The 13,453-nt window shown below is 43.2% G+C and overlaps 2 protein-coding genes across 2 annotated transcripts in view; both read left to right on the top strand.

The window, feature by feature from the left end:
* mcm8 (minichromosome maintenance 8 homologous recombination repair factor) overlaps positions 1 to 7,663 on the top strand; it is a gene marked incomplete at its 5' end in the record, with an annotated part of 22,757 nt that extends 15,094 nt beyond the window's left edge. Inside the window, 6 exons of the mRNA XM_083774275.1 lie at positions 333 to 528; positions 1,370 to 1,589; positions 3,790 to 3,999; positions 4,809 to 4,885; positions 5,834 to 6,023; positions 7,029 to 7,663. Of these exons, the coding sequence (XP_083630401.1) occupies positions 333 to 528; positions 1,370 to 1,589; positions 3,790 to 3,999; positions 4,809 to 4,885; positions 5,834 to 6,023; positions 7,029 to 7,121 (986 nt within the window). The 3' untranslated portion in view covers positions 7,122 to 7,663. The remainder of the gene's footprint in view (positions 1 to 332; positions 529 to 1,369; positions 1,590 to 3,789; positions 4,000 to 4,808; positions 4,886 to 5,833; positions 6,024 to 7,028) is intronic.
* A 2,419-nt stretch (positions 7,664 to 10,082) lies between these two features.
* Positions 10,083 to 11,174, top strand: LOC310866275 (leukotriene B4 receptor 1-like). Its single transcript, XM_083775849.1, has one exon. It carries the CDS (start codon positions 10,085 to 10,087, stop codon positions 11,132 to 11,134), a length of 1,050 nt encoding a protein of 349 aa, XP_083631975.1. The 5' UTR covers positions 10,083 to 10,084; the 3' UTR covers positions 11,135 to 11,174.
* Positions 11,175 to 13,453: the final 2,279 nt, after the last annotated feature.

Raw genomic sequence — 13,453 nt, 5'->3', positions numbered from 1 at the left:
GGCAGCCAAGTCTCTGTGGACTTGTTTGTTTAGATCACTTTAAACAAACATTACGAGGCTCCCCCTCACTTCACACGAGTGTGATTTTTGTTGTTTCATAAATGAACACCCTACTTGTTGGTCATACACTACAGTACAGCGTCACACAAAATAATCGAAAGCAGCAGATTTGCACCGCATTTTGATATGCTACAGTTTTGGACATGTGAGGTTTCCATCTGTACTTGATCTGTAACCCATCTCTCTCTCTCTCTCCCTCTCTCTCTCTCCCCCCCCCCCCCCCCCCCCACTCTCTCTCTCTCCCTCTCTCCCTCTCTCCCTGGCGTGTGCAGGTCTGTGCTGCATCGATGAGTTTGACAAGCTGGGGCAGCAGCAGGCGGCCCTGCTGGAAGCCATGGAGCAGCAGTCGGTGAGTCTGGCCAAGGCTGGCATCGTGTCGTCTCTGCCCGCCAGGACCTCGGTGATAGCCGCCGCCAACCCCACCGGAGGGCACTACAACAGGGCCAAGACCGTCTCCGAGAATCTGAAGTACGGTCTAGTTAAGTCTGTCAAAAAGCCCTCCCTCAATCGCTGTGACAGGCTGTGAGACCAGTGTTGATTACGTTGACCAAAACTGTGACAAAATCTGTCCGTTGACTACCTCTTCACTGACGAAATAAAAACGAAATCTATGATGACTAAAACTAAGAAGAAGAAACCCAAAGTGAATTTAATATGACATCAATATGACATTTAAAATGTAGGTGTTTATCCAAGCAGAAACCAAGGTATTTGTTCCATCTAGAGTGGAGATATTCACTGGGTCTGAAAAGGCGCGTGGAGTGAACAACATAGCCTTGTTTTGTTTTTTTGCCGTTTAACCCATTCTGACCGGGCACCCATTTTGGTGTCAGCATCATGTTATGCTTTAGCTATTGAAAAATAGCAGATCTACAAGCTCATATCGCGCCACCGAGTGGCGCGATACGAGCTTGTAGGTCTGCTATTTTTTGAAAAATCGAAGAACGACTGACATTTTTTAGAATCTGATCTCAGGTCAGAATGGGTTCATCAGACCAGTGTGTGTCCAGTGGAAACCTCGTATGAATCTGATCTCAGGTCAGAATTGGTTAACAATAATTAGCTTTTTTTTTTTGTTCAAGCTGCAGGGAGAAGAAATCAAAAGAGTTTTTTTTTGCCTGGCGTCACGGGCACCCACCTTCAGTGACCCTGTTCTGTGCCCTATCCACCCACCTTCAGTGACCCTGTTCTGTGCACTATCCACCCACCTTCAGTGACCCTGTTCTGTGCACTATCCACCCACCTTCAGTGACCCTGTTCTGTGCACTACCCACCTTCAGTGACCCTGTTCTGTGCCCTCTCCCTCTAGAATGGGCTCGGCTCTCCTCTCGCGCTTCGACATCGTCTTCCTCCTATTGGACGTCCCGGAGGAGTCACATGACCGCCGCCTGTCGGAGCACGTCATGGCGACCAGGACGGGGAGGGGCGGAGCCTGCAGCAGCGCCGTGGTGACCAGGGCCGACGTCGGCCAATCGGAGGGCTCTGTGCTGCTGGAGGCCTCGGACGCGCCCCTCTCTGAACGTCTGCAGGTTGGAACGCCGTACCGTACATATGTACACACCGATCTGTACAGTAACTCAGTGTTTTGAATTTTCACTACGTTTACTTCTCCCTCCACTACATCTCAGAGGCACATATTGTACTTTTACTCCCACTACAATTATTTGAAATCTTTAGTTACTAGTTACTTTTTAGATTTTGATTATTATTACAAACATGCATTATTGTTATTACATTTCGGCCATTTGAAAATAGCCGACATTCGAAAACTTTGGGACAAAAATTGGGACATTCTGCATAACTTTCTTCTTCTACTTGGTACTTTAAGTGCATTTTGATACCAATACTTTTGTACTTTTACTCAAGTACATTTTAAATTCCAGACTTTTACTTGTAACAGAGTATTTCTACATTGTAGTATTGATACTTTTACTTAAGTAAAAAATGTGAGTACTTTTTCCACGACTGCATCTATTCTTAAAACGCGACAATAGGGGAAAGCATCTACATGCTCACAACGCGTCGCATCACACAGTGTTGTGGTCTTGTAGATCGGCTATTGTTGGGTTAGAGTCAAGTACTCAAAGCTGCAATCTGTGACATATTATATTATTATGTACTGCTAAGGTTTCAAATTTCTATTTCTAAGATGGAAATGCAGTACATCTTTTCAACCAGTAGGTGTCCCACCTGACCACTGGCTCTAACTGTCTCAGTGGAAGAGAATGGAGACCGAGGGCTCCATCTTGCACCTCCCTTATCCCTAAACGTATTTGCCATTTTTTACTATTTTGAAAAACATTTTAAAATAGCTCAACTAGCCGATCTACATCGAGACATTGTGAGCTTGTAGATCGGCTACTTGAATTATTTTAAAAGGTTTTATTTTAATAGTAAAAAAAAAAGGAATAAGGGTTAACCCATTCTGACCGGGCACCCATTTTGGTGTTAGCATCATGTTATGCTTTAGCTATTGAAAAATAGCAGATCTACAAGCTCATATCGCGCCACCGAGTGGCGCGATATGAGCTTGTAGGTCTGCTATTTTTTGAAAAATCGAAGAGCGACTGACATTTTTAGAATCTGATCTCAGGTCAGAATGGGTTCATCAGACCAGTGTGTGTCCGGCGGAAACCTCGTATGAATCTGATCTCAGGTCAGAATGGGTTAAGGGGTGGCGCAAGATATAGCCCCATGGGCTCTATCTAGGTTACCCCTTACCTTACCCCTAAACAACTTTGCCTTTTTTTTTCTTTTTTTTATTACTATTTTGAAAAACATTTCTGAATAGTTAAAAGCATGCAACATGGCGCAAAGAAACGCGTTTGTAGATCCGCTATTTTCACTAGTTTGGGTCCCAGGCAAAAATCTAATCTCTCTTTTGGGTCTCGCCGTGAAAAGTTTGGGAGCATACTGTATATTATAATATATAAACATACACTAGCCTATATGCCTATATCAATATGATGAAGTATCATACATGCCACGGACCCCCATTAGATACCATTTTCTATCTCGGGGACCGCAATCTATATTATGAAATCCTAACTCTTGAGAGTGTACAAATGGAACTAAAATGGATGTCTGGACATGGTTCCATTTGTACTCTCTCAGAGTTACAGTCCCATAACTCCACAAGGACCACTGGGGGTCTCGGGGGACCACAGACGAGTTCGAGAATCACTGCTCTATCATATTGGCAAAGATTATTGCCAAGGAGTTAGACCCATTCAGTTTTCGTGTTTATCCCATTCTGAACGGGAACCCCTTTTGGTGTTAGCATTATGTTATGCTTTAGCTTTTGAAAAATAGCAGATCTACAAGCTCATATCGCGCCACGAGTGGTGCGCTACGAGCTTGTAGGTCTGCTATTTTTGAAACATCAAAGAACCACTGACATAGAAACATAGCTTTTTCAGAAAACTGTCAGGATGTAGGAGATTTTTAGAATCTGATCTCGGGTCTTAACCCATTCTGACCGGGCACCCATTTTGGTGTTGGCATCATGTCGTGCTTTAGCTTTTGAAAAATAGCAGATCTACAAGCTCATATCGCGCCACCGAGTGGCGCGATACGAGCTTGTAGGTCTGCTATTTTTTGAAAAATCGAAGAACGACTGACATTTTTTTGAATCTGATCTCAGGTCAGAATGGGTTCATCAGACCAGTGTGTGTCCGGCGGAAACCTCGTATGAATCTGATCTCAGGTCAGAATGTGTTAATTTCACAGATCTCTGCCGCCGAGGCCGTGGACCCGATTCCCGCGTGCCTGCTGCGGAAGTACGTCAGCTACGCTCGCCAGTACGTGCATCCGCGTCTCTCGGCGGACGCAGCGCAGACGCTGCAGGAGTTCTACCTCACGCTGCGCTCCCAGGCCCAGACTGCAGACGCCACGCCCATCACCACTCGACAGCTGGAGTCACTGGTCAGACTGACTGAGGTGCAGTGCTAAGTTTGTTGACTATAGTATAGTATGACTATAGAATTATGTAGGGACCTCTGGTGATTTGTAATAATTACAGGAGGAGATTTTGGTATTTAGTCGACTAACGGCGGGGCTCCACCGGCTCCACCGGGCAACGCCCAATGAAGCCACCCTTCACCCTTCATAACCCATTCTGACCTGAGATCAGATTCATACGAGGTTTCCGCCGGACACACACTGGTCTGATGAACCCATTCTGACCTGAGATCAGATTCTAAAAATGTCAGTCGTTCTTCGATTCTTCAAAAATAGCAGACCTACAAGCTCGTATCGCGCCACTCGGTGGCGCGATATGAGCTTGTAGATCTGCTATTTTTCAATAGCTAAAGCATAACATGATGCCGACACCAAAATGGGTGCCCGTTCAGAATGGGTTAAAAAGGGAACATTCCCTGACAGTGACGGAGACGCTGACGTGCCCGGTGGAGCCCCGGTGTAAGACTAGACTATTTCAGATGACTAAAATAGGACTAAAACTAAATGGTGTGTTTTTCAAAAGACTAAGATTAAGACTACATATGAATTTGCTGTCAAACACTGTTAACACTGTGGAGGTATAGGGCTGTCACAATTATGAAATGTTACTTAACAATGTACAGATAATTGCGATTAACTACTAATTCATTAATTGCGTGGCTTTTAGGCTTTGTAAACAAAAGTTGCACATAGGGCAGATATGATAAAAGCTTAAATTCACAAAGAAATGACTGACAATGACCTGCGTGCGTCCCTGCGTGCGTGCGTGCGCAAAACTGCACATATAGGCCAGAGCCAGGTTGGAACTGAGAGAGAGCGCCTCCAAGAGTGATGCAGAAGATGTGGTGGAGATCATGAAACACAGGTAATGACTGTGTGTGTGTGTGTGTGTGTGTGTGTGTGTGTGTGTGTGTGTGTGTGTGTGTGTGTGTGTGTGTGTGTGTGTGTGTGTGTGTGTGTGTGTGTGTGTGTGTGTGTGTGTGTGTGTGTGTGTGTGTGTGTGTGTGTGTAAGAGGTTATTTCCATCCATCCATCCAAATGTTTTCCTTTGTACTGTACTGTCATTTTCTTGGCAATTCTAGGCCACCGATTTAAACAACTTGCCCATTGTGTTCATATAGTTGGTCCTCACTTGCTAATAATATAGCACAATTTCGGTCTACGCTCAGAGGAAGGCTGTGGACAGTTCAGAGGAGGGGTGGGGACAGTTCAGAGGAGGGGTGGGGAGGGTCGCACGGGAGTCGTGCATCAATCATAGTCATCTACCAAAACACAGAAGTTCACTGGCAGTCAATGACTGGCTGCTATTTATTTATTTATAAGCTCAGATTGTTTTTTTCTTCATGTTGTAGTCTAGCTGATACCTATACTCAGATGGTGTTTCTTCATGTTAGTGTAGCTGATACCTATACTCAGATGGTGTTTCTTCATGTTAGTCTAGCTGATACCTACTCAGATGGTGTTTCTTCATGTTGTAGTCTAGCTGATACCTACTCAGATGGTGTTTCTTCATGTTGTAGTCTAGCTGATACCTATACTCAGATGGTGTTTCTTCATGTTGTAGTCTAGCTGATACCTATACTCAGATGGTGTTTCTTCATGTTGTAGTCTAGCTGATACCTACTCAGATGGTGTTTCTTCATGTTAGTCTAGCTGATACCTACTCAGATGGTGTTTCTTCATGTTAGTCTAGTTGATACCTACTCAGATGGTGTTTCTTCATGTTAGTCTAGCTGATACCTACTCAGATTGTTGTTTCTTCATGTTGTAGTCTAGCTGATACCTACTCAGATGGTGTTTCTTCATGTTGTAGTCTAGCTGATACCTACTCAGACGGAATGGGAGGCCTGGACTTCCAGCGTTCTCAGCTGGGCGCGGGCATGAGTCAGCGGAGCGTTGCGAAGCGATTGGTCAACGCACTGCATTCACTCGCCAAGAGGACCAATCAGAAGCTGTTTGACTTGCAGCAACTCCGATCAGTGGCAGAGAAACTGAACATACAGGTATCACTAAAACAGAAACGCACACACACACGCATGCACGCGCACACACACGCACACACCCATACATACTAAAACGGTCAACTCAGTATTGATGTTTGTATAATATGATGGCCTTTTAGAACTCAAGCCAATTCTAGTGTGTTTACATGTATTCTTGGAGTCATGGAATCTAAAGTTAAACAGAATTATAGCCTTGCATAGCCAGCCTTAATCTGCTTTTGCTATGCATATTGACCCAGGCAGATTGAGTCTGGCCCCTCTCAATTGTGGGAGGACTTCACGTCCGAAGTGGTGACGACTGACGAGCCAACCAGATTCGTCTGGAACCAGGCTACAACCAACCAGGGCCCAGTATGCAATATGGGGCGGGACATTGCAAAACTGAGAGCGGGACGAGACTAATATCCACGCAGTGATGATAGTATCGCTACGCGAGGCTAATACAAAATATAATCAAATGATAGCCTACATTGCAATCGGATTTAGCAATAAGCTAATAGGCTAGTCTTGAAATAGTCTTGAATAAGTATTCTGCTATTAATTAACCCATTCTGACCGGGCACCCATTTTGGTGTTGGCATCATGTTATGCTTTAGCTATTGAAAAATAGCAGATCTACAAGCTCATATCGCGCCACCGAGTGGCGCGATACGAGCTTGTAGGTCTGCTATTTTTTGAAAAATCGAAGAACGACTGACATTTTTAGAATCTGATCTCAGGTCAGAATGGGTTCATCAGACCAGTGTGTGTCCGGCGGAAACCTCGTATGAATCTGATCTCAGGTCAGAATGGGTTAGGGAAAGTCTCCCTGTGTGGCGGATAGGGAGAGGACCACAAAAAAACGGCCATGACACAGACCATTGGGTGTCCAGGAGAGAGACCTCTCCTTCGGGGCACGAGCGGCACCGCACCTCTGCCCCTCGTCACGTGGAGGTCGGCCTCTGAACAAGGAGAATTGCATACATGTGCATACTCTGTTGTTGAGTGTTCTTGTGTGTATTTCAGGTGTTGGATTTTGAAGGTCTGGTGTGTTCTCTAAATGAGCAGGGCTTCCTGCTGAAGAGAGGAGCCAAGCTGTACCAGCTGCAGACTGTCTGAGCATGACAGTGCACACACACACGCACGCACACACACACGCACACACACACACACGCACACACACACACACACACACACACACACACAGACACTCTAAACCACTGTTTTCCAAACAGTGCTTCGGGAGGGACCCATATGTGGGTCGTGGGCGAATACCTCTTTATTTTTGGTAGTGGTAAAATAGATCGGCTATTTTCACTAGTCTACCTAAGAGTCCCTGCAGGAAGACATCCCATTTCTCTTTTGGGTCTCGAGCTGAAACGTTCGGGAAGCACTGCACCGAAACCTTTTTATTACGAGGACCCCCAGTTTAGTATGAATTAGGCCAGTCTTTCTCAAACCGTTTCCTGTCAAAGACCACCAGGCACCAGCATGATATGTCTTTTGGTCGAGGACCCTCATTTGAAAATATTTTGTGCCAGGGACATGCAGGTCGTGCAGGATAGGAGATTTGTGTTAAAACAAAATGCTAAATGATGTACAAGCAAACAGATGTACAAGCTCGCATGTCACAAAGTGACTCACTGTGAGCTTGAAGATCTGATACTTTTGAATTGTCAACATATAAATGGATAAAGTGTGATAGTGATACTCACATTTGGCCGAGTACCCCTTTTCTTTTTTTTCGCCTTCCATTTTAACACTATTGTAATTGTGGATATGATTTGAATGTTCTTAAAGTTGAATATGGACTTATTGTTTTGTAAAGTATACTATTGTAAAGCTGTGGTTCTCTTATGGTTGAATAAGTGCTTATTGTTTTGTAAAGTATATTCTAACTTATATAAGCTGTGTGATGTTCTGTTCAATAAATTGACTTTTTTCAATTTAGAGTGTCTGTAAACACTGTTTCTGGCCACAATATATTGCTGCTGTCCTCCTGAGAAAACGTCTTCGTGACGTCTTCATATTACAACGTTTCATGTTTTTCTTTGAACATCCTGTCTGCAGCCATTGGGTAAGTCCAATATTTCTCAACTCTATACTTGCAAGGTGACGTACAGTATAGTCTACTGTAGCAGTGCAAAGATATTTGTCCACCTTCACTCACGCAATGTCTACACAGTACACAAGATCCTACATATTCTCTACAACTGGAAGAATTCTGATTCACACTGAAAGGAAACGGGTATCTGTTTTATTCCACCTGGAGGCCGTTTATGAATGATTCACAACAAGGACAATTTTGACACTATTCTTTTTGTTGATTTTAGTTCTGTTTTCAATGCCATTTGACACGCCACCACATGATTAACCCATTCTGACCTGAGATCAGATTCATACGAGGTTTCCGCCGGACACACACTGGTCTGATGAACCCATTCTGACCTGAGATCAGATTCTAAAAATGTCAGTCGCTCTTCGATTTTTCAAAAATAGCAGACCTACAAGCTCGTATCGCGCCACTCGGTGGCGCGATATGAGCTTGTAGATCTGCTATTTTTAAATAGCTAAAGCATGACATGACGCTGACACCAAAATGGGTGCCCGTTCAGAATGGGTTAAGAAACTGCATCACCTCAGTATTCCCGATTCACAACTTTCAGCACCTAAAACAACAAATGACACTGATCATCGCCCGTATCGCAACTTAAAACTCATGCCATCTGGACAAAGATTTTTTTGCTGATAGAATGTTGCTCTGTGTGTAGTGGGGACCTCATTGATTGTCTTGGTGGTGTGTTGTGTGATATGTTGTTATGGTTGTTTGCTGTTTTTTTTTTTTTGGGGGGGGGGGGGGGGGGGGTTTACTTTTCTTTTTTTCAGGGGTGCTATAGTCCCTCCTATGTCCAGCTTTGAGGGTCTGTGTAAACACAAACATTGAAGACAAAGGTGAGGGTGCAAATTGTGATTGTCCAGAATGAGATGATGTATGATGATAAGAGCTCCCCTCACTTCACACGTGTTTTTTTGTTTTGTTTGTGTTAGCCCCTCCTATATACAGCTTTTGTCCCCACATGTCTCATATTTGCCATTAACAATGAAAGGAGAAATGAGGTCATATGTCCGTCAAATATGACGGAAATTTGTGGCAACACAAACATTTAATGCCATTGACAATCAAGGGAAAATGTACATCACAAGCAAATCGGCTAACCAATCACATATATTCTGCTTCATGAGATGACGTATAATCATAAGAGCGCCCCTCACTTCACATGGGGGTGATCTTTTTTATTCTTGAAAAATATCCCTTTTGGGACAATACAGATGACAAAGTCTGCTCTGTGATCTGTAAACCTTTTTATGTATGTGAAATTGTGTACAGATGTTTACTGACCAACTGAACAATGTTTATGCATATGTACAGAATGTGCATGTGTAACTATGCACATTGACTAGAGCCAGCCACTATTACTAGCGCTATTAGCTAGCGCGCCTCAAAAAAGAAAGTACAATATTTCTTAATTGCTGGGGGAAATATGGGTTGTGCAATATTGGTGAGTAAACCCAATTAAAGTGTTTCCTCATCCTTCCAAACAATTAATGTATTATAGTGAGAATTACAGCAAGGCTGTCTAATCTATGTTTTATAGGATATAGCAGTGGCATCCATTTTTCTCGTTCTACACATACTTAGAATCATTGATCTTCTGAAATAATGTGTGTGATAGATGACAGGTAAGGTTTTGAAATAATTGAGGTTACATTAATTCTATCAAGAAAGGAATTTGGAATGGCTGACCAATAGTCAAAAGAATCCTGCTTTATCTTAGCAATCAGGTGTGTACAGTATAATTAGAAGAAATGTAGTCTTTCTTGCTCAGAAAGAGCAAGAATGACTCAGTCAATATCCTTTTCAGGGGCAGGGACTTTTTATTTCTATTTTGACATTGTACTGTATGCTGACAATTTTAAAACCACTTCCCCTTCCTGAATGACCATTTCTTAACTGTTCTTTCTTCCTCTTCACTTCATTGATTGACGTCATGTGATGCGGAGTGGTATAAGAGAATTGCTTTATGTGCTGTCCTATAAAAACCCCAAAGACCAAACCACTCGTCAGTCATCAACATCAACACCTTCCGTTCTCCACCAAAATGGAAGAGCTTTCCCTCTTCTACAACTCAAGTCTCCCGGCTTCTTCAACCAACCTAACCCAAGTGGAAATTACCCGAAGCCCGGCAGAAGTGACCACAGCTGTGCTTTTAGGCCTGTGTTGTGCTTTGGGCATTCCTGGGAATGTGGCTGTGCTGGTGCTTCTATTACGCAGACTGGAGAAAAACAACTTCACTCAACTCTTGATGGTGAACTTGGCTTGCTGTGACTTACTGTGTCTGATGACTGTGCCTGCGGGGATCGTTGACTTGCTACGGCCGTGGGACATAAGCAATAGACTCTGCAAGTTCATCTCGTTCTTGGTTTTTTGCAGCCTCTACGCCAACATTTTCACCATAACTCTGATGAGCGTACAGCGCTTTGTGAAGGTCCTTCATCATCGCAGCTGGGCACGAATAGGTAGAAAGGGTGAGAGGGCTCTGTTGGTGGGACTGTGGGTGGTGTCTTGCCTTGTGACATGGCCATCATTCGCTTCAATGGGCAGGATAAAGAATGGACATCCGGTCTGCAGCAGACCAGTCGTGCTGGAAGGGCAAAATCTGACCGCCACCGTAGTTGAACTAGTGTTGGGTTTCATTGTGCCCTTCTCTGTCATGTCGTCTTTCTACGTCTGCCTTTACCGGAAGGTGAAAGAGACAGCTCTGTCCAGCAACAAGAGAACAAGCCAGCTGATCTCGAGAATCATCATAACCTTCGTCGTTCTCTGGGTTCCGAGTCACGTCGTCAGCATCGTGGGGCTAGTGGGGACTTCACTCCGTACATCACAACCCGACGTGGCCTCTAAACTGTTGCACTTCACAGACGACGCCAGAGTGGTCAACGGGTTGCCAGTGTTCAGTGCCATCATCGACCCATTTCTCTACGCCTTTTCTTTCCGAAAGATTCTGAAGAACAGAGAGAGGGAAGATGTTCTGCAGAGCAGTGGTGGAAGAACTACCAAAAGTAAAACGTAACAATACCAGTGGCAGTGCAGATATAATCTGATAGATGTAAAGGTCCTGTATTCAAAATGTTACGTCAAAGTACAAAAGTACTGGCATCAAAACAGGCTAAAGTACATTTTGATTGTAGCAAAAGTAAATATTCATTATGCAGAATACTGTATATGTATATCATGTCATGTTATATTGGACTGTAATGTAGGCCTATTGATTATTACCCAATATATATTTTATACTTTTATATTAGCCTACTATGTAATATGTATGTACGGTATATATAATGTGCATTACAATATTTATCTAAATCTGCAAAGTAAAATTAAAGCAAACAAATGTAGCGGAGTAAAAAGTACATTTGCAGCTAGAACTGCAGACTCACTCCCAATTTTTTACCGTAATCTGAAGACTCACCTCTTCAGACACTTTAGCACTTGCCATAGAACTTTGTATGTAATTTGTAATGTTATGTTATCTTATTTGTTATGTTATGTACACAGATGGCAGGTTCATTTCTTAACCTGGCATCCTATAGTTTTAATATATATAGGCCTATATATTTTTTAATATTATTAAGGTTTAGTTTGGTTTACCTATGAACTATGATCCTATAGATTACCGAGGCACTGACTACACTGTCTCTATGCATTCGATGTTTTACTTTGTGTTTACTGTACCTTGCTTACTGTAAATCCATCTGGATAAAGAGCCTCTGCCAAATGCCTAAATTATCAATTGTAGGCTACCTTTTTGTTCAAATCTAACCAAATAGTACAATTAGTAATTGTTTGTTCTTGTGTTAGCACATAGTATGGTGCCAATCAAAGAAAATATACTATTGATTATTAATGTATTTTCAATTCGTTTCTACATTTTGCCATTCATGCAGAAAACAAAGTTTCAATATAATTCAATAGATTCAAACTTTTTTGACTCAGGGCACTCACGGCACCCCTGAATTACATTGTTAATCTTTAGACTCTTATGTTATATTACGGTATACATAAATATGCAAATCTTTCCCCCTAAAATACACTGTGTCATGGAGTAAAACTTGAGAGGATATCAGTTTCCATTATAGGATAGACTGAAAATAACTTTTATACTTGACGTTTAACCACTTGAAACCCAGCATCTCTATCCCGGGGGGAACGTTCACCAAAAACAGCTGATCTACAAGCTCACAACGTGTGACGCAACAGCTCCAGCAGAGAGCTCCAGACTTACATTTCGAGGAGTTCAAAGGCCAGTTTGGAGATATAATCCTCCCATCTGGTCCTTGGTCTGCCTGGGGGTCTCCTTCCAGTGGGATGGGCAACAAGGTCGTCCCTAGGGAGACGCTCGAGAGGCATCCTTACTAGATGCCCGAACCACCTAAGCTGGCTCCTTTCCAAGCGAAGAAGCAGCAGGTCTACTCCAAGTCTCTCTCACGTGACTGAACTTCTCACCCTATCTATAAGGGAGATGCCAGCCACCCGGCTCCTGGTGAATCATGACCATAAAACATTTGATTCTGCGTCAAAAGATAATTGAAAACCGTAAAAAAGGGTACCTATTAAATTTAGTATAGAGTATAATAAATATTCAATTTGTCTTTTTTTTTAATGGGCGCTTTGGGCATCAGAAGTAAAGGGGCAGGTGCCGAAGCACCCAAAGCAACCCCCTCTGCATGTGTCTGTACCATGTATGGAGATCTCTGTATGTGTCAGCCGTTGTCCCCTTTATGCCCATATGCGGGAGTGACACAGGGTTATTACGTCTGACGGCCGGCCTCTATAGCCTATGTGGTTTATGTCTGAGTCATTTAGTGACCGTGTTGACAGGGGAGATAAGGTTCCCCAATATGATGCCTGGCCACCAAGCGTCATTATAATCATTTGTGCGCCTCTTCTTGCTTCTCACTGTAGTTTAACATAGGTGTATTTATTTACAGAAACAGCTTATAACTCGACAAATTTGACTGCACGTACTCTGACACCTGTCACTGTTCGTAACCACACGGCTGGCTCAATGTGAAAGAACTCAGGGCGAGGCTGTGCACCCCTTCCTCCTTGATCGCTCAGTGTGGTTTCCTGCATGTTTCAAATTGTGGACAAACCCTGGTGAATGTTGCAGAGCCTGGCATCATTTCAGAAAGAAATACGGGGTGGCAAAAAATAAGTTACCATATCATTTCTTAAATAGCGTAAATAGAGGATATAATGTGCGTTGAGAGCTTGTAGATCAACTATTTTTATTTGTTTGGGGCCGAAAAGAGAAAATGTTTGCCTATAATCACCTTCCCAAGATAGGGATATGCCACGTTGAAAGTGGTTAATAAATGAATGGTTGCAT

The sequence above is a fragment of the Protomyctophum parallelum genome (genome assembly GCF_964188405.1).
Source record: "Protomyctophum parallelum genome assembly, chromosome: 10".
Taxonomy (NCBI): Eukaryota; Metazoa; Chordata; class Actinopteri; order Myctophiformes; family Myctophidae; genus Protomyctophum; species Protomyctophum parallelum.
This window is presented reverse-complemented; position numbering and strand designations above follow the sequence as displayed.